The sequence below is a fragment of the Lepisosteus oculatus genome, chromosome 4, assembly GCF_040954835.1.
Source record: "Lepisosteus oculatus isolate fLepOcu1 chromosome 4, fLepOcu1.hap2, whole genome shotgun sequence".
NCBI classification, from domain to species: domain Eukaryota; kingdom Metazoa; phylum Chordata; class Actinopteri; order Semionotiformes; family Lepisosteidae; genus Lepisosteus; species Lepisosteus oculatus.
Genome location: NC_090699.1, coordinates 48,509,162 through 48,530,743, shown reverse-complemented (window position 1 = coordinate 48,530,743; position 21,582 = coordinate 48,509,162). Strand labels below are relative to the sequence as shown.

The following is a 21,582-nucleotide window of genomic DNA, read 5'->3' as shown; positions in this document are numbered from 1 at the left end:
TTGACCCCTGATCAACTGCAGTGTTGGTGAGACCTGGGAGGTGTACTACTCTCAGAAGGTGGCTTGAGCCCATAACAGGAGCCCAAGCCTGAGTGAAAAGAGGGGAGTGGCTACACCACCCCAAGATTTATATACTCAACCTTGGTAGTGCTGTTCATCCAAATAAATATGTGTCTAGTGTAATATGGGTGCTCAAGCACTGGAAAATTGCCCACAGCTCCAAAACATTTATGTGAGCAGCATCTACAGTAAAGACCAATTCCTTTAAGCTCCTTGCATATACCATACAGCACCACATCTATCTATCTAGGAAATACACTTCATCAGTTTGTTGGAGTCATCATGTGGGAGTCAGAAGGCAGGAGCTAAACACCATCCGAAGTCATATACCATCCTCCAGTGGATCCAGCTGTCACAAAAGAAACCACTGTGTAGAAGCTCCAGTGGCACCACCAGCAATGTGACCCCCATCAGCCCCAAAAGATGTTGGAAGGTATATAATTTCAATGCTGCTTCTAGAGAAAAAAGATGCCACAAAAGAGCAGACATTAGAGTGTGATATTGCTCTTCTGAAAGCATCACCAGGTGGAGTCAACATGCACCCCAAAAACACAGCAATTTTAATGAGTGTCAGTACTCTCTTCCCCTAGTGTACTGCAACATGCAGGTGTACAAAAAGTGAAGTGACTGTATATGGGAAATGAGCTCATCCTGAGAGTGACAGACTGTCATTTAAAAAGTTGAAGACATACACATCTTATACCCAGAGAGAGATCAGGTCTTCTGTGCCAGAAAGAGGCAAAACAGACAACAAAACTCTCTAGACTGAATCTAAGAAAGCTCCTGTGCTGTTACATTTAGGAAGTGAAAATAATCCCTTTAGGTCAACTGACAGAAACAATCATTAGGCTGAACAATCTGGAAACCTCATTCAATGGACCACAACTGGAACGTGAGTGACCGCAGGAACATATTCTTGGACCGTAGATTCAAAATGTGACAGAGAGCTGTTTTTATTTGGGAAAAGTGCCTATAACAAAATCCCTTTTTTCAATGATAGGCTGGCAGTAGACAGGTAGAACAATTGTGCAGAAGGAATGTGGCAACATGAGTGGACCTCCTAGTGGGATAATGTGGTTAGCAGAGAAGTGAGGCAAACCACTTCTGAACTGGAGTTGGTACCCTCCCGATATGACCAGACCCACTGACTAAGAATGACAGTTCTGCATTATGGCAGCTGATCTGAGGAACTGTGGTTCAGGATCTGTTGCATTACTGAATTAGGGATGGTCAATGGTGGAGGACAACAAGGATTTGAGTTTTTGAGATAGACAGCATGCGGGTGCTTATTTAACTTGTTCTAAGACCCAATGGGCTATGGGAATGGACCAGAGATCTGCTAGATTCTGACGACATGGCCAATAGTTGTGACAAGAAGCTCAGAAAACATTGCCAAATGTATGATTCAGTTTGATAGCACATCAGTGATCCTTTGTTATCACTCAATATTCAGCAATTTTCAATTTTCAACTACATCAGCCAATGTTGACAGCATTCTACCACAAGCACCATCAAATTGCAACTGACAGCTTGCTCCTTATAAGGATCAACTGCAGCCACCTAACAATGGGCTTTGTAAGCAGTGTACCTTTCCTAAGGTATGCCTGCAAAGGTTCCAAAAGCATCGCTGTGGTATCTTGTCAGTATGAAACACCTTATGCTGCAGACTCTATGCGCCACTTCCTTGAGCACACTAGACCCTTTGGAAAGGACCAACATGGTAGGGTTCTGCAACCATAAAACAACTGAGACCAAGGCCCTTGTTCTCTGCAACATATACAACACAGAAGCACTTAACAAAAGACAGGTGTAGAGGCTAGAAGAAACCAAGAGGTGCAGAAAATGTGGATGGAGAAGGGGCAGCCTGGGGCAAAGTGCAAAGCACTGCCAGGCCAGCAAAAACAGACTTCAGCCTGTGGGAGTGCTCCAGTAACTCAAAAAGAACATCAGAAAGTTGGGATGGAAACTAGCAGCTAGAGAAACTAGCAGTACCACCCTCAAAGGAAGAATAGTATGTCAAATTCTGGACAGCAAGTCTTCCTCCTTAAAGAATATGGTGGACGGATTCAATGGAAGGAGCAATAGCATTGTCAGCAAGATGAGGATTTTAACCAACCAACAACAGCCATCCAGAAAGACATGAGTGGGGGGCCAGTAGGCATCTTACTTAGCAATGGAGAACATTATACTTGCTGTAGTGCTGACATAAAGCATCCCCACCAGGGAACAGGGTATAAACAGACCTCCCCTGGAGCAGGCTAGACTGGGAGATGTGAGAATGATCCACTCCCACTAAGGCAGACCCAACAACCCACAGTGACAATGAAACCTCCCTTGCAGCAGCCCACTTTTCTGTCCATGCAATCCAATTTTAAAAGTCAAGCCCTGCAAACCACATACTGTAGGAATAACTACTGTCCAACACTATCAGGACATCCCCTGGCATTTCAGGGACCTGCTGTGGTTGTCACTTCAGAGAGGCTGTGAAAACTATGCACGCACCCATGAAAAGATCTGTTAGAGAAGCTATGATAGGACCCTCCTTTTGAGCGTGATGCTAATATCAGACCGTAACAGTTGTTAGCATAGTACAAGTAAAGCTTTTAAGGGCTTTTGAAATCAAGAAGTGCACATCATGAGAGTGCTAATAAAATTATTAATTTTTGCTGTTTGTTTTCATACATGGGAGACACAATAAAAGCAGGAGCCTATCAAGATCTAGAATGGAAATCATATATTAATATGGTGCATAAGTCTTCACCATCAAGGCCAGATGAATCCACTCAAAGCTCATGAGCCACTGAGGACAAGCCAAGCTTGAGAGCTTGAAAGGTCACAAGCAGCAGTCAGCGCCATCAAGGTTAAGATCAAGATCAAGGGTATCCAGGACTAATAAGAGTTTTAAAAGCCAGTTGATGTCTTTTGAACCCAGAAGTTAAGAGAAGTCAGTGGAAGGAAAGAATAAATGACAACCCAGTGAAGGTGAAATGATCAGAGATATGGAGCTTCCGCATTGATTATGGCTGTATTCCATCCATGAAAGGAAACAAATTGATAGTCATATTTCTATAATAACAACTAGTTCGTTCTAAAAACAATAAAAATACAATGAAGTAGTAATTGTGTTCATATATCGATTTATACTAGGAATGGTGAAAAGTGGAAAGAGTAAGAAAAGTATTAAAAATGCCAATAAAAACTGCATTTATACTAGAATAGGGGGTTTTATGTTTATTGAATCCTAATTTAGTTCATATAATCATTTTGTAGAGTGTTTTCCCAAGTACACATTTTCACTCAGTGTGAAAAAGTACTTGAAATGGAGAGACTTGCATTTATGGATGCTACAGTTAATAGCTGACTGAAATAAAGGCAAGGTCACCTGTTTGGGCTTTTTCATGATAGGGAGAAGCAGTCTGCTTCTTTAATCAGATCTTCACTTCTTGCTGAATGATGAAATTTTCCAGGGTCATGGGTGATGTTTCTGAAGGTTTTCAAGATGGGGGGGATGAATTAAACCAGGTACCTGGATGTAAAGTGATGGTTTAGGTTGAAAACAAATTAGTGAACCCGATCGCACCATGTTCCATCCTTTAATGTCCCTCATTACTAAGTTGTATATTGATCTTAACAAGGTAATTTTTTAGAGGACCTTCTACAGATTGCTAGACAAAAACTGACAAGTAGGACTTATGAAGAGCAATATGACTAGGCCAAAAGCAGAGGCCTTGGTACAACTTTGAAAATACCGGCTCATACATTTCATCAACAGTGCTCCCAACTTGAAAGTACTATGGATGTTGAAGATCTCTCTAACCCATTTCAGAAATGAAACCTTGAGGTAGAAAGAACTTTCATGTTTTGGGATTTCATGTCGCAGTTAGTATTGTGAGAACTTCTGTGCCTACCCAGATTAGCATTTGTCCCTTAGTTCTCTTGTTGGAATACTATAATATCGTTCGGTGTTTTCTGTGGAAGAGGAAATTGCTGTTCTTTTGAGGGTAGGAAACAATCTCATTATATGGTTTCCATGTACAGCTCAGAATTATTTGAACACCATGCGGACAATGGTGCTGATGTATAGATCCAAAACTAGGGCATAAAGGTTCCAAGGGAAGGCTATTGTTATAACCCAAAGGTGGAAATTAAAACATGATGTTAATGTGTTTTATTATTATTTCTGTATTCTTTTGATCACTATGTTTTTGTTTGTTTTGCTGGAGAATGCTATTTGTCTGTTTTTCAGCAATGGTACACCAGTACAATGAATCTCATTGGCACCTGGTTGACGGACCGAATGGACCTACAACTTCATGTTTATCAGCTGAAAATTCTTATTAGGATTGTAAAGGTAATGCTGATATAAAAATATGTATCTGTTGCAGAGCACAAACTACCCATAATAAATGCTGGATATTTAATAATATATAACAGTTCAGTAGATCACATTTATGTATTTCCAGAATTATGCACAAATTGTTTTGCTAGTTTTAATAAACCATATCCTGCTATAGAGCTGTTGGGCAATATTGTGGGTTACTGTGCGTAGCCTTCATCTCAGGAGGTTTGAATTCCTGTGTCACAGCTATGCCTTCCATCTAATTATCTAATGCTCTTAAATCAAATATAGGAAAATATTTTATGTGTGTATCCAAATATTAATACAACTGTTTATTATTTTGAAACAAAAAAAAAGATAGTCACTCAGTGTTTCAAGATTGAAAGCTGGACAGGATTTCCTGGCAGGGGGGAGTATTTGTAATGAATTAGTAAATAATAATCACACATATGAGATCTGGTGAGCCTTACTCTCCACAGTATATCACTAAAATATTGATGCATATCTTATACATAAACACAACTAAGCTTCCAGCTTGAAATTGTAAATTGAAATACTGTAGATCAAGCATGGAATAGTTTAATTATGTTCACTGTTTTCTGTGGAATGGGAATTTGTTGTAGTATAGAAGGTAGGGAGGTATCTCATTATATGGCTTTCATGTGCTTGATTAAAATTATTAGAATATAAAAAGTATCACATCTAATTTCTGCAGTTTTTTACATTGCTCTGTACATTATATTAACTAGTTTTTTTTAATATATAAGATAATAATCTAAAAAACATTTAGCTTAGATACAATAAAACTGCTGTTTCCAAATCCCTTGAATAAACTGCATCTATACAAATAATATCACTATACTTTCTTGCTAAAAGAGCATGCTGCCTGCCAGCTGCCTGTATGGTGTGTGTCTCACAGATCATTTACAGGATGCAAATCAAATTATTCTTGGAATTAATTGAAACAGCTCTGCATACAATAGGTAAATCAGATTATCTGGAAGGGGTCATGAAGGTGGCATAACATGCCCTGAAAGTGCAGTTTCATACTTAGTTGCATGATAAATATTTCAGTGTGATTCCATAGTGGTGTTGGTGGAAATGAGCCCTGGAAGTATTGCATCATACACTTTTTTTGTTCATTTGATTGAGTAGGAGGATCCACACTAAAGTGCTGCAGTCACAAACAATACTATACTATTTTCCCGATGTGAACGAAAAACATAAAATAAATATCTGCTACAGATCGTGTAGTTACAGGACACTTCAATCTGTGATCCATATCTTATTCATTCAGTTTTCCATGTACAATAGATGTACACAATGCCATTTAAATTGTGAATAATGTGTCTTAACAGGTTTATTTATTTTAAATTACACTCCTAAAAATCAGTAAAGGCTAGTCGGATAGTTGAACTCAGAGGACAAATGTATTGGGAGAACTGCATTTTGTATTGTACTTTGTATTGTTTTCTTTGTCATCACTTGCCTAAGTATTGCTTGTTAAATATTTGTCATCTTATTAAATGATGTGAATTTTCTTAACCTTGACATTTCATGGTAGCCTGTCGTGAAAGAATACTAACACCCATAAGAGTTTTCAGTAGGGTTTGCTCCTCTTACAGGAAATCTATCAGGAATGGAGTTGAAAAACTGTTCAGTGAAATGATTAATCAAATTATGATAACTTTGATTTTGATTTCGGAAGTGTCTGGACTCCATTGGTTTTAAAGAGACCCCTTATCATTGTCACGCCAGTGACACGAAAAGATAAATGCAAATATTTTTTGTGTTTGTAGAAAAAATATAGGGATTTTCGACTGCAGGGTGTGCTGGACTCCACTTTAAACAGCAAGATGTATGAGACTGTTCGGAACCGACTGACCCTGGAAGAGGCCACAGCATCAGTGAGAGAAGGTGGTGGCATGCAGGGAATAACGATGAAGGACAGCGATGAGGAAGATGAAGAAGATGACTAGATCTTCATAAATAGTGCCCCCACTTTTGATTTAGCCTGGTAACAAATGCATGTACCAACTCTGTTATTCAGTTAGCCACTCTAGGAATTTTTCTGTCAGCTCTTTAATGCCCATGATGAAACTATAACAGTAACAAAAAATAAAAACAAGATTGACATTTTAGCCGTGTTATAACAAAGTTAGCACCAATCTTTGACTCATTGATTTCTAAATTCATTTCTATGTGTTCCTAAGCAATATGGAGTACCATTTGTTTGACAATGTTAAGTGAGATAATTAGGAATACTGCTAGGTGTGTCCCTGTTTAAAGCAAACCTGTGTGGCGCTTCTTCTACGTCCTGTACATACATCGATGGTACATTGTTGTGAAGATGAGTGTATAGATCCTTTTTGTTTCATTCGTTTTTAAGTGGATGCCAACTGCTTAAAATAACATGACTCTCTGTATTTAAGTATTTCATATACTGGACATTTTCAGTCAGCGTGTGTTTTAAGTTCCTGTCCTCCATTCTGGTTGAAATGTCTCATCACCTTTTTACCAACAAGATGTTGTTAAGCCACAATTTTCAATGAAATGAGCTAGTATTTTAGAAATGCTCATTTTTCTTTTGTGATATCTTGTTGGAGAATAATACAGGTCATTTTTTATGTTTTAAGTAACTGGTGAATTTTAAATTCTTATATTTTAGTTATGTAGCACTTTTACATAATAATCTTTTTGAAGACGAAAAAAAGTTTTCCCTTACCTATCTTACTTTAACCACTCCTGGAACTGGAAGTGTGTTTATAATTTTTTTTTGTATTTCAATAGTACAAAATGCCCAACATTATTTTAGTTCCAGTGTTGTTTTGTATATATAACGCTGTACATTGCATTTTAAGCAGTAGCTGCATGTCCCAGGATCATTCCTCTACAAAAGCTTTTGTTTCTGTGTGAAGTAACTGGTGGATCCATCTTGCTTTTGCCTTACACAAGCCAACGGTTGTAATATGCAAGAACTGTGGCCTCTCAATAAAATAACTGTACAAATATACTGCTTATTTCACCTCTTTTTTAATGGTTATATTAAAAAACACCATCAAATGAAATATTTCATTTTGAAACAAAAATGCAGGAGTGTTTCCACTTGTGACTGATTATTTTACAGTATTCTTGGTTCATGTGCTTTTGCATTAACATTGCTATATAGACAGTATCATGTACAGGTCCAATGGCTAAGGTTGATACATGGCAATGCCTCACGCAAACTGCAGAAGTCAGGTGCAAAGATAGGAATCCTCAATGAAGACCACAAAGCAAACAGACAGAAGATATGCACTGATTTGTTAACAAGAATTTTCGAATTCAGGGTTGCAGGGGAACCCGAGCCTATCCCAGCAAGCAATGGGCGCAGGGCAAAAAACACCCTGGACAGAACACCAGGCCTTTGCAGTTCATACACAGACACACACACCCACTCGCACCAGGGCCAATTTTCCCATAAATCAATTAAACTTCCAGTTTGTCCTAGGCTGTAGGAGGAAACCAGAGCATCTGGAAAAAAGAAAATCCATGAAGATGAGAACATACAAACTCTTTGCACCCCAGGTCCAGAACTGAACGCAGGGCTCAAGGATTGTGAGATAACAATGATAACCACTGTGCTAAGGAGCCACCTGCATTTACTTCATTTACTGCATTTACTGTAAGCTTCGCGGTGATAAGGGAGCCATGAATAGAATAGTCTGGATTTGGTGATAAGGACAGCATAAGCTCTTGGGTAAAATAGCATCCTAGAGAATTCTTCATTGCCAGACCATGAATACTCATAGTGAACTGAGAAGGGTGAGTTTCTGTACAAGAGATAATGCTGATGTAATGGCAAGAGCTTAAAATAAAAATTACTGGCATTTCAGACTTTCAGTCTCATTGAAACATTCTTATACACACTGTTGTTCTTCATACTGTCAGCTATGCAACACCTGCCTGATGTGTAGCTGATTTGACCCCTTGATCAGTTCTGCAGCAGCACACACTTGTCCTTCTGTAAAGAGCATTCAAGCAATCAAGCAAGTCTCACTTTACCATTTTCAGTGCCTCTTTGAGCCTATGTGGTTTGCAGATGGAGGACTATAAATAAGATAGTAAATAACCAGTGGGTAACAGACAAAAGGATTTCTAGACAATTTTGTTTTCCACAAGGTTCAGAAGCAGTGTGCTTTTGTTAGTACAGAACCTTTTGTTAGTACAGTATGTCTTTTTAAGATACTGTTTTTTACATTTGTTTTACATTTTACATTTAGCTACAAATATATTAGCATTGGAAATGAATAGTAAGAATATTTTATTAAAATACAACTGAAGTATACCATTTATGCTCTATTTCAGTTGAAGTAAAATATGTAATAGTGCATAGTTACATTACTTCATAGTTTGAGAAAGCTTACTGTCTTTTTGTGAAGGAGAAAAAAAAGAGAAACAAAACTTGAATCCTGAAGGGTCACTGCCTGTTTTCTGCTTCAAGAGATGCTTCAAAAACAGACAAACATGAGTCTTTGGGGCTTTTGCCTCATTTCCTTAGCAGGTATTAAGGAAACAAATCATATCCAACAACAAACACAATAATGTGAAGGTGTATCGGGTTTCGAGTAATTTGTGTCTTTAGAATTGAATCTTCATCTTGCACTTTTACCAAGCACATACATACTGTACCTCTCATTCTACCAATGAAAATATTTGTTAGGCTACACCTAAATGCGTACTTGATGCCTGGAGCACTTTATCATCTTGTACCTTAACCATTTTTCTTAAGAGCTTTGGATTAAAGATTCAAATTAAAAAACAGCTCATCTTCAGTTTCCATTACATGACAATAGGTTACGGGGACAGTGGCAGATCACATACAATTCTCAATCAGATTTTCTCAACCCGATTAAAAATTATTCAAAGATCGAGTCAGAAGATATGAGACCAAGGCAACAGTCATCACAGAGATCAAAGGATTAAGTTTAATGCATGTTACAAATTAAAACAAGAGAGATACTTAGATTACAGCAAGATTGAATATGGAAAAATAAATGTGTCTGCATCTTTGCAAACACCTGAAAGTAAACCTCAGTTATCCTACAAAAAGTACCATTCTGTGGTCAGAGCATGTATGTTTTTAGTGTAATAAGCCTCAAGAATATGTACTACTTCTTAATTCTCACTATAGAGTGATCATAATACAGTATAAACTGTGCACATATGAGTAGAACTCTTTGGATGACTCAGAAAAGTGTATGTGTATGTGCTCTTCCAGCCACCATTTATCTCCGATCATGTCACGCTTGCTAAATAAATCTGTACAATGTCTCTGCATCATAGTCTGTGCCTTATAATCAAACTCAAAATCAATAAAATTACCAAAGTAAGTTTCTGTGTGAAAAATCTTAAAAAGTAAAAAAAACTAATTAAAATTATAAAATGAAAATAAATTAAAAGGATTTCTAAATAAAACATTAAGTTACTTTTAAAAATATGAAAAAAATGTCAACATCATCCTTCAAGAAATAAATGATTCAACAAAACACTCTACAATTAATAATCAGCTTAAGACCACAATATGGAAAAAATGAAGGTGGTGAATATTTTCTAAGACACTGTATGTAACTGTTTATATTTGGGAGTTCATCCCTCTCATTGAGAAGGGACCCAGAATGCATTCTCCCATTTACATGTATTCTTATGGGAAATTATTTTTTGATTACTTTATGGATCTTTGAATTGCCCTGCATTTTTGGCATCTTATCTTATGAGTAAATTGAGATATACCTATATATCCTACTATATATACATAATTCTATATTTACAATTTTTCTGTCAACATATGTTACTTTTGGATATCCTTAACTGCTGCACAGATAATGAAGTAATTAATAATTTTATGACACACAAGTACCAACTTCAATGTCCCAATTTGAAAACAACATTTGAGATGTTAATGTAGAGTATCAGATATTTCAATTCCCAGGTCACTAGTCAACACTGACTGGGACTTCCCATAGTTGCAGTGCCCAGTTGGCAAACAATTCCTAGGGTTTAATTCAGTTTGGTTAGCCAGAGCTCCTTCCACTTGTCAGATAAAAGCAGTTTCTGGTACATCTTGGGCATTACGGCCCACAGTAATCTCAGCACCAGAACGCCAGAACGTTCACCACACATCAGCTATCAGTGGGGAGGAGAGCAGAGTAATGTTGCCAATTCATAGATGGGGATTATTAGGAGGCCATGATTGGTGAGGGCCAATGGGAAATTTGGCCAGGACGCCGTGGTTACACCCCTACTCTTTTCGAGAAACGCCCTGGGATTTTTAATTACCACAGAGAGTCAGGACCTCGGTTTTACATCTCATCTGAAGGATGGCGCCTGTTTTACAGTATAGTGTCCCCATCACTATACTGGGGCATTAGGACCCACATGGACCGCAGGGTGAGCGCTCCCTGCTGGCCCCACTAACACCTCTTCCAGCAGCAACCTTAGTTTTTCCCAGGAGGTTTCCCATCCAGGTACTGACCAGGCTCACACCTGCTTAGCTTCAGTGGGTTACCAGTTGTGAGTTGCAGGGTGATATGGCTGCTGGCCATTCAATCCTCTAGTCAGCACTAACTCTCCAAAATGTATGCAGTGTTTTCCTCAGGTGCGTATTTTTTTAAAGCCCATGAAAATTAGTGCTTTCAGCACAGTTCATTAAAGAGGTTAGGCCCCTAAAGAAAGTGAAGGAGTCCATCTCCATGGGCCTGTGGCAGGGCTCTGCACAGGTGGTGGGGAGTTTAAACTGGGTCAGGAATGTGGAGAAACCATCCAGACAACCTGAGGATAATCTGTAATGCTGTCATTAGCTTTTCTTTCCAACACTTCTAGCAAAGAGCTGATGAGCAAGTTCCATTAAAAGATGCCACAGACAGCATTTGGAAAAGACCATACAACATACACACACTTGTTCATCACCACAAGTTTTTTCACCTTCAGCACACTTTTATGGGGAAGGGCAATTGTCTTAATAATAACATTCAAAAGCCACCTCTTTCCAGATCCATAGGTTTTCAACAATTCCAAAGTATGCTAAAAATTCAGAACAGCTGCACAGACATAAGGGTAAGAGAATAGCAAACACCTATTAACCACCGGGTTTTAGAAGACAAACAGGCTGAATTTCACCTAGGATAAATAAAGCAGAACAGAAATAAAGTATTTCTCTCTCAGACATTAAAGTGAAGTCAGAAAAGCAATTTACTTCTCTTCCTGGGGACACAGGGCAGAGAAAGACAAATGAGAAAGTCTAGAGTAGAAATATGTTATTTAGGACTACAATAGTGACCTAATTGTTTGAACGTAAGGTTTACAGCGGCAGTATTTTTCCTGATTTATGTATAATCAAAAATCCCAGTACCTCTACATCCAATCTGACATGTGAAGCACAGATATTATATATTTAATTTCCTTATAAATCCAGCCTGAATGGAACAATTTTGAAAGGGAGAGGGCATCACAGCAGATTAATGAAAGAAGAGATTTATTCCAGCACGCTCTGAGCTGCTTTGGTTTTTAAGCTTCAATCAGGTTAGGAAATAGGAAAGATAACAGTATCCAAATAAAAGATTCAGCAATTGACCATCACAGCAAGACCTGTTCCCAGCCTAACACTTTTGTTTATGAAATATGGATTTAAAACAAGGATGTCTGCTCTATTGATATTAAAACCAGCATGCTACTTTATTAGACATGCTGAAATTAACTACTGCTGGAAAGTAAACAAAACCTAGAGCAAGAACTAATGTGCTGTAATGAATGTTTTAATTGTTTTCAAGTAGAGGTAACCAAAACTCCCCAAATGTCAACTTAAAAAATGCATGGTGAAAGAACAGACTTACTTTACAGAATATTTCACCACAGGAAAGACACACAAAACACCTTGTTTTTAAAAGTGTGTGCTTGAATTGGTTTATTGCTCTGTGGTTCAAGACTGTTCAAATACCTCTTATTTAACCACTAACAAGGTCCGGTTCAAATTTATTTAATAAAAAAGCCAAATCCTCTTACGTTTTTATCTTATTTTGTTCAGACCTTCTTATCTTATCCTTAAGAACAAAACAAACTCAGGCTGATTACTTCAAGAAATTTTCCATGAATTGAATAGCTTACAGGGTGGCACACTGGCACAGTAGTTAGCATTGTTGCCTCACAGTGCTGGGGCCCTGGGTTCAATTCTGGACCTGGCATGCTAACCGCTTGAGTTTGTAATTTCTCCCTGTGTTTGTGTGGGTTTCCTCCTGGTGCTCCAGTTTTCTACCATAACGGTAGGTTAATTGGCTTCTGGGAATACTGGCCCTGGTGTGAGTGTGTGCATGTCTGTGTCTATGTGTGTCCTGTGATGGACCGCCAACCTGTCCAGAGTGGATCCTGCCTTGTGCCTTGGCTCCAGCTCCCTTGCAAACCTGTACTGCATGAGGTGATTAGAAAATGGATGGATTAGTGACTTATAGATTGTTTCACCACATAAACATCCATCAGACAACTGTGGTGGCAACCATTATCAGATTAATGACTGACTAAGCTTTATGAAACAAATGCACATATAATGTTATGGAACAGTAAGAGATGTTCAAAAAAACTAATATTATTTGATTGAATTAATATTAAATTCACAGTGAAGAGTGAAACTCTTGTGTGTAGTTGTTAACTTTGACTTAAATGGTGTAAATATAGTGTACACAAAAGGTAGAAAAATATAAAGAATGAAAATACTGAGTAACTTAATCAGTAAAGATGCCCATTCAAGCCACAAACTGGGCCTAAGGTCCAACTATCGTTAGTTCCAGACAGTGTCAACACATTATGGAACCAGCCAGGATTCTCCAACAGTGTTTAATTGGCTTCTGCACTAATGGGGAAGGTTGGATTACTAATCAATTTTTTGGACTGCTGTGCAACACTAACCCCAGGATTATAAAAGGAGCTTTATCTGTCATTTTCAATATCCCTCTAGCTTTAGTTATTCTGCTAATACAATAGCATTGAGCACGCAGAAGGCGCTACATCGAAGTACTGTAGGTGAAATCAACACCTCTGAAACCTACACAGTCTGAATTTCTTCCATGGTGAAGGACCCAGTATTCTGGAATGGCACTGTGAGTGCACAGTCTGTGAGGGACCGTGATCCCAACAGGGGCAGGGGCGGTTGGGAGCTTGAGGTGTTAATAAGAAGTGGACAGTCTGACAGCACATGTCTATATGTGAGAGGTGTGGCAGCTCTGTGGCTAAGGATGTACGCCTGCGGCTGGAAGGTTGCTGGTTCGTGTCTCACAGCTAGCAGAGGAATCCTACTTCATTGGGCCCCTGCGCAAGGCCCTTAACCCCAACTGCTCCAGGGGTGCCGTATAAATGGCTGACCCTGTGCTCTGACCCCAAGCTTCTCTCCCTGTCGGTGTGTCTCATGGAGACCAAGTTGGGGTAAGAAAAAAGACATTCTTAAAACAAGAAATTGTATATGGCCAATAAAGTGATCTGATCTGATATGTGTTCTTCATCTTCCCAGTGTTGATACAAGGGTTTCAGCAGTGAGTGAAGTAGGCTGTGAATTGGAGATTCCAAATTGTGGAGGAGGCACAAAGAGTGTTTAAAGATTTGCATTAAGATTAGATAAAACATTAGGCCGTGAAAAACTTTAGTTTGATAAAGCTTTCTCCTACTATGTATTTTCACGGCACAGTTACTCTTTAGTAAATGTACACCACTTACATTAGTGTACTTTCCTTTCAACATATGCAACCTGGAAACCTATGGACACCAGTAAAAACAGGATTTAAAGTGTAGAAAAACTAATATATTTAGGACAGAACATCACATTTTAGAATAAAATTTAGAATTGCCAAACAGACAGATAAAAATTATAGGAGTATTTATCTACAAGGGTTATTTAGAATTGATTTATCGTATTTATTTAAAATATTTAGAAGGGATATATGTTCTATCTATCATCTCAACAAATATGTAGAGATGAGTTGTGGAAATATTTAGTGAAACATTTGATTAAATTAAAAATTAACAACTATATTTGCATTTGCAACAATGTTAGATGAGTGACTGATGTCATACAGTATACTGTACATATGTATGAACAATATAATAGAATTCTACAAAACTCAGGAGTCCTAACCTTTTGTGATGTATAATGTATAATCTTCCTATCCTCAGGACTTTGACTCAGCTGTTCTAATATCAGAAAATAAACTAACAGTGCAATTATACCCAATTCTGGAAGTAACAGTTCTGAAGTTTATTGTTCTTGTAGTATTATGAAGTAAGGTTGCAGGCACTATTTCACTATTCGGACTTTGGCTATTGGCAAAAATAATATATGTGCATAATAAAGGCTTCAAGACATTCGATCTAGCACATCTTTCTTACAGCATTTTTCTGGATTATCTAGTAGTTGGTCTGTTACCCATATATTCTCATTATTCACCATGCTTAGGCATTTTTTTCAGACACAGGCCTTAAGATAGAAGAAAGCTGAGGATTATTTTGCACTTAGGTGCAGATCAGAAAAATATGCTGAGGTTGATGAAGTCCTAGAAAACAGTTCAGACAAGTGAACTGTTGAAACATTCCTAACACTGACACTTCAGTTCAATTTGGGGAAAAAAATTACTTCTAAGGGGCTTTGCTATTTTAATAAAACCACAACCTGCAATCTTATGTTCCCTTTGCATTTTTACATTTCACTGCAGGAAATTGGAAAGATACTAAACGTAAGGCAATGATAAAATTATGTTAATACGCATAATTAAAATATTTTTTCCATGTCAATGAAATGGACTATAAAGAAGAATTGTGATAACTTTTGGTTTTGTATTTTGCTACAATTTAAATACGAATACAATTTTTCAAAACAAAATGATTTGTAAAAGTGAACTAGATTTTAAAGAATATGGTTTTTCATGCTGTTTGACTAATAAGAATTGTACAGCATTTAAAATAAATTAGTCATTTTTAATGTTCATTTTTCTGTTATACTGATTGAACATTTGAAATCCTGATCTTTTTTAATTGTAACCCATATAATAATGTAAAGAGTGTCAAGGAAAACATTGTCTGATACTGATTTATTTCCTTATTGTAGGTCTTCTAATTGAAAACCCTGGCTCAATTTACTAAAGCATTAATCTAATGAAAGAAATTTTTAAAATCCTGTGTTTGAAATACCTTGCCTTTTTTGACAGAATGTAACAAGAGGAAAACAGAAAAATGAAGGGACACTCCAACAATGAGCATGACACAGAAGAGGAATATTCAATTGCATAAAACACACACACACACGAGTCCTGAATTATGACAGATGTGAAGTAAAAGAAAGAGAATGGCCAAATGAAAAGCACTAGTCAAAAGTCAAGCAGGTAAAAACCCGGAGATCTGACAGCTGGCAGTAAATCAGAAGGACTTTCGGTCGACAAAAAGCTCACTAAAGAAAACAAAACGACATTCTAGACCACAATATTGCACTACATTGACATTTAAATATTTTCTCTTTCCCAAGCAACTTTAAACAAATGAAACTCCATCTCCTACAGTTATGCTGCATTAAAGAAAGTAATTGCTAGTTCAACATGGAGTACTGAAGTCATGTTTTAAGTCCATATGTGTGTTCACTTGGCTGTGTGTTTAGGGCAAAGAGGCACCACAGCAACTCTTGTGGGGATGGAGAATAGAGGTACAGAGTCCTGCACCCCTCCTCATGAGACCAGATGGGCACTGAATCCTGGATCCCAGTGTTAATAAACACTCAAACCGTCTAAGTTTCCCTTAATGTGTTTACACTATATAAGCACAATCATTAAATTAAAGTTTGAACTTTTTGCTCACCAAAATATTAATTTTAGATAATATATTATCTGAATAGCATATTTTTGCAACAACAAACCATGGCATTAAAAGTTCATAGAACCTACAAGTTATTCCAGTATTATTTAATGCTTTCTGAAGATAATTAATAAGCATTCTACATTACTACATACTACATTATTTCACAAGCAATTCTACATTTAAGTGTTTAATAAATCAGTGTCAGTGTCAGTGTTTTTTTTAATTATTACTGATAAAAAAGGGGAAGGGTAAAAGCACTTTTAAGCCTGCAGCTAAGGATGTGCAAATGACATTTCCTTAAAGTGCAAATTTTCTCATCGTTTTCATATATAGGTTTTTTTGTTGTCATTGTTGTTATAAAATTCTGCATATTGAACACTTAATGGTAGACTAGCACTAAGTTATTTTTGCACTGTGTTAAGAGACTCAGAGATCCTGCCGTTTTGAGATAATCAACCTCGCATTTGTAAATGTTAAAAACACTTTGACTCATATTAGCTGGCACGTTATAGCTTAGAAGCGAAGCACAAGACTTTGTGACAAGATTGGATCACGAGTGTTTCCCAGCGGTCTCACTTTCTCACTTATCTCCACAGAGACTGTGATACGACTTGTCATTCACTGTGTCACTACTAATTTAATGCACCGGGACTAATATTAGTCTCACAATATATTGGCGAACATCCCATTATTGACAAATTGAATTATTGTACTGTATATAGAAGAGGCTTCCATTCTAGTCATTGCCAAGCTCATGCCAAGCATTAGAAAGGTGTTTGTTGTACATATTTTGCCACTTTATCTTTATTTTGACAGACTGTTGCCACCTCTGCCGCAAAGATAATTAATTTGTACCACTAACATTGCAAATAAAAGTTATTAAAATATAACCTGTTATTAAAATAATGACTAAATAATAGCATTTGCACATGGACTGCAGCTTCTATTTAGGTTATTAGCAATGTGGCTGGTTGATTGGTTGTAAACCTTAGCAACAGGCTGGCAGGCAGAGTGCTTGATATTCTTTATTGAACCAATATTAATATTTGTTGCTCAATGACAAGAATGGCCCTTACATTAATTTCATTGGTAATTGTGATGTCTTACTCAAGGCAACCCAGACACACACACTCACATCTAGGGCCAATTATCCAACCAGTATGTTTTTGGACTGTGGAAGGAAAGCAGAGCACCAAGAGGATACCCACACAAACATGGGGAGAACATAGAATCTCCATGGAGATAGCACCCAGTTCAGGAATAGAACCAAAGCCCCCCACAGCAATGCTAACCATTACTGCCTCTATAATGAATATATTCTATATAACTTCAGACGGAAGGAGAGGAGAGCTGCCCCTCCTGAAGGCACAGCTGCTGTATCCTTGCTCAATTTACTTTCCAGCACTTGCCCCAATGTACTGTACACAGGTGTATGAACCAACTCTAGGGTGTAGTGAGGGATTTACAGTTCACTTAACACCACAGAAACTGAGATAAGATTTAGTCTGTAGAGTCACTATGTGCAATTAGGGATGTTACCCACTTTTGCTAATGAGCCATTTTTAGTTGAGAGTGATATGAAATTGATTTTAACCACCCACCATCCTGAAGCATCCAATAATCCAAGAAAGTTTGAATGTGCCACATGACAAATAATCATTCCTTGATGTCCTCGCTGCTTATTGCAATTCAAGCAGAGGTATATATATATAAGACTATAGCAGATTTAAACACTTCAAGGTAGAATACCCTTTGAATTGTTGTTCATGGACAATATAGAGTACTGTATACAATTTTTTTTCATCTATGTTGACAAAAAAATAGTTCTTAGTTGATTTTGTAATTAAACTTAAATGGATAATCTTATCTCTATCTAAGCAGGAAAAAGTTAATGTTATAGTCTCATCAAACAATGTTATTGTATCAATAAGGAGAAGCCCATAACAAAAAGCCAAAACAAAAATGAAAGAATGCTGCTATGTTATCTGTTAGCATGACATTTGAGTCAGGATGCCAGTCTTATAGCATTCTATGTAAACCTAGCTGCACCCCTATTGAGAAAGCAAAGGAAATTCTAATTTGAAAAGTACTTCAAAACTATTGTGTATGAAATCAAGCAATGACTGCAGGATTTAAGTGAAAAAAGCTTATTTTTATTCCTTTTTTTCTGCTTGCTGATGTGGCATTTCATCTTAAGACAGGAGATTTCCCTTAACAGCATTTCAACCTTATGTAGTGTACAGTACTCTTAACTCACATCATGCACTGTCAAGTCAGAATCATAAAATGACATTTTCAAACACTGTAATCATTTCTGTCATCAGCACTATCATCACATCCTACTCCAAATGGTCTTATCTGTTTCACATACCGTTGTGATCACTGCCTATTTCTGACTTGTGCTTTGGTTTGTCGTTGAGTTTCATAGAAAAAAATAAATACAGATACAGTATGTAAATATCGATAATTCAGAGTAAATTTTGATATACTCATGAGTGCCTTCTGCATATTGTAGCTAATTGTTTTAGGTTCACCAATCCAGTGCAACATCCTCTTTTATACATACAGAAAAAATAGGAACACAAAATAATAGTCAAAGCTTAAAAATATTACATTGGCAAACAAAAAAGGGCACTTTGGATAGTTAGAATCCAAGTTTTTTTTTAATCAAATAAACACCAGCTAACACTTATTTTGACTGGACAGAAAGTAATCAAAAACAAATCCACCTGTGTGATTTATATGAGCAATATTAAACAGTGTGTGTGAAAATCTTAAAGGTTTAGTGTGTATAACCATCAATTTGTAGGGAACTGTATGGAACCTATTAAAAACTCATAAATAATAAATAATAATAACGAACATTATTTTTAGTAATTAAAAATGTCCATTTATTTTGGGATTTTGAATATGAACATATATAAAACCGTTATTATTATTATAAGAATGTCAATAAGAATAATAATTAAACACTGAATGAAAGCAGTATGTTTTAACACTTTGGGTAATGTACAGTAAGGTGCACATCTCACTTGATTACAGTGATTGTGCTAAGCATTCACGTCTGAAAGAGGCATGCAGGGGTGTGAGGATTTTTTTTTCTTTTGCTAAATTAAAAAGGTGCGCCTAAAAGTGATAATTAATAATAAAAAAGAGCCTACCGGAGTTAACTTTACGTGTGGATATTTCAAATAATAAAAATAATTTGTTAGCATTTAAAATTAAATTACTCATCACGTTCAAACTGCACTGAAAAATACTTCAGAAACCGCAGCATTTATGTGTATACCTGTCTACATTTTATTTGCTCATTTTTACTGATACATTTTACTATTCAAATAAGGAAGAAAAGGAAGAGATCTACTCCCTCAGACAGGAGTTATGTTTTGAGTAATATTCAACCGTTTGCGACAGTAATTATTTCTTAAAGTGCGAATTCGTGAATTCTTGAAGCTCGGTGTTTTCCCTTCTCTTAGTTACGGACGCCGGTTTTCTAAACACAATTACTGTACCATTCTGAGAACCCTACAAGCTTTCTTGTCATCTGCGTTTAGTTTACCAATTAAGTTCCACCGTTAGTCACGTTATTCATACAATTCTAACAATGTAAAAAAATGTTACCAACCAGACTGCTTTTTATTATTTTTTATTCCGATAACCAGATTGGAACTCGCTGTTTTATTGTTACATTCAGCGTTTCTCAAAATCAATCAATAAGACCGTCCTCACAGACTAATAGCCCTTCCAGTATATGTGGCAGTTTAATAACAGTTTTAAGGTGCTGTCTAAAACAAATCTAAGTAAACAAACGAATGTGCCATTCACGTTCAACACCGTCATCTGCGTGTTCGCAAGTTTGTCATCTTTCTATCCCCTCTTTTGAAGAGCGAGAAGAGCATGTCTCTGTACAAGTCGATACTAGAGTTAATTACTGAACGTGTTAATGCCTAGCTCTGTTTTGAGGTTTATAGCAATAGGATCAATGTTTATTGTGTGGGTGAGCCGGGTAATTACGCCTGATTAAACTCAAATTAGAGTTACATAATTAACATATGAGTGGAATTAGTGGAACACGTTTAAATCCGTATCGTTCCAGTTTGCAGGTGTATAGCTCACGTTTTCCTCAAAAGTCTTTATTTAGCCCACTCCATTTCACTAAAACTAACATATCAAGCAAGAAACACTAATATCTCCTGACCTTATCTGTCGTCTATAATAAGACAAAACAAGATTGTTTCTTGTTAGTGAGATTTGCTTTTCACTGTCGTGTTTCTGCTTACTTTGTTCTCTGATGGATTAACAAATCCACTTCTGTAAACAAACCCGCCCATAATTAGTAACATGCGGGGTAAGGATCGGGAAAGAAAGTAACTTCGATTAATTTTCTTTTAACCACTCTTATTGCACAACCCTTTTAGATAATCCCCTGTATGTGATGAATTTGGACTGTGTACAAATAGGTTTGAACTGCAGATACAAAAGAACAATTTACAATATTCTCTTTGTTCAACGATAAGCGTACAAACCTGTTTCACATCTTTAACGCACCTCGAACTCATGTTTATTCACTTCTGAGAAATCTTTAATTGCATGCATTCCAGAGGAAACATTTGTACCTCTCACGCAATACAGCATCGGTTTAGAAGAGATCTTTTAAGACATACTTGTATAAAGCGTCTTAGAATCACTAGCGCGCCAAAGTTTCCATCATTTTTGCAGAAGTGTACCGAGCATAATTAAATAGGTCTTTTAGAAGATTTTGAAGTAATAATTTGTTGTGATTCTCAGGTGAAATCGTCTGCAAACAAATGAATTCAAACTGCCCTTAAAGAACAAAGAAGAGGGGGCAACTGGTCATTGTAGCAAACGCACAAAACTCTGGATTCCAGCAAACTTTTCTGTCGCGTTAAAAGGGGCTCTTTTCATTGCTTGGTTTACCTCTGGTCAGGCTAAGTCTTTTCTTTCCCTTTTTAATCCGTCTCTTTATTTAAGAAAAACACAAAACCAGGTTCCACGCAGTGCTTTAGTGGCTAAAAGTGAAAGAGCTGCTTTTTTCAGAGCTCAGCTCCATGAATCGCTCTGGAAAATTGGTTCTCCTGAATAGGTGGAGGAGGAAAAACGTTTAATAGGATCCGAGGGAGGCTCTGCTCTTGCAATCTGCTCCTTAAACAGGTGGAAATTGGACCTTCTCAATTATACAAATAGTAAGTATAAACCAGGATGGAAAAGCTATTTTCATCCCCAGGGATTAGGGGCTCGCAATGAAAATTGGAACCAGTCAAACTAAGGAGGATCCAAAATCCTTATTGTTACCAAGGTTT

The 21,582-nt window shown here is 37.1% G+C and overlaps 2 protein-coding genes across 26 annotated transcripts in view; one reads left to right on the top strand and one right to left on the bottom strand.

The window, feature by feature from the left end:
- Positions 1 to 7,410, top strand: part of cadpsa (Ca2+-dependent activator protein for secretion a) — a 134,888-nt gene extending 127,478 nt beyond the window's left edge. For 23 of the 24 annotated variants that reach the window (XM_069189325.1, XM_069189319.1, XM_069189322.1 and 20 more), the window contains 2 exons: positions 4,307 to 4,411; positions 6,199 to 7,410. In XM_069189325.1, coding sequence (XP_069045426.1) covers positions 4,307 to 4,411; positions 6,199 to 6,378 — 285 coding nt within the window. In that variant the 3' untranslated portion in view covers positions 6,379 to 7,410. The remainder of the gene's footprint in view (positions 1 to 4,306; positions 4,412 to 6,198) is intronic. The other variant, XM_069189333.1, reaches the window with a different exon arrangement.
- The window catches only part of cep15 (centrosomal protein 15), a 53,501-nt gene that overhangs the window by 7,094 nt on the left and 24,825 nt on the right, over positions 1 to 21,582 (bottom strand). The gene's annotated exons all lie outside the window — the stretch shown is intronic.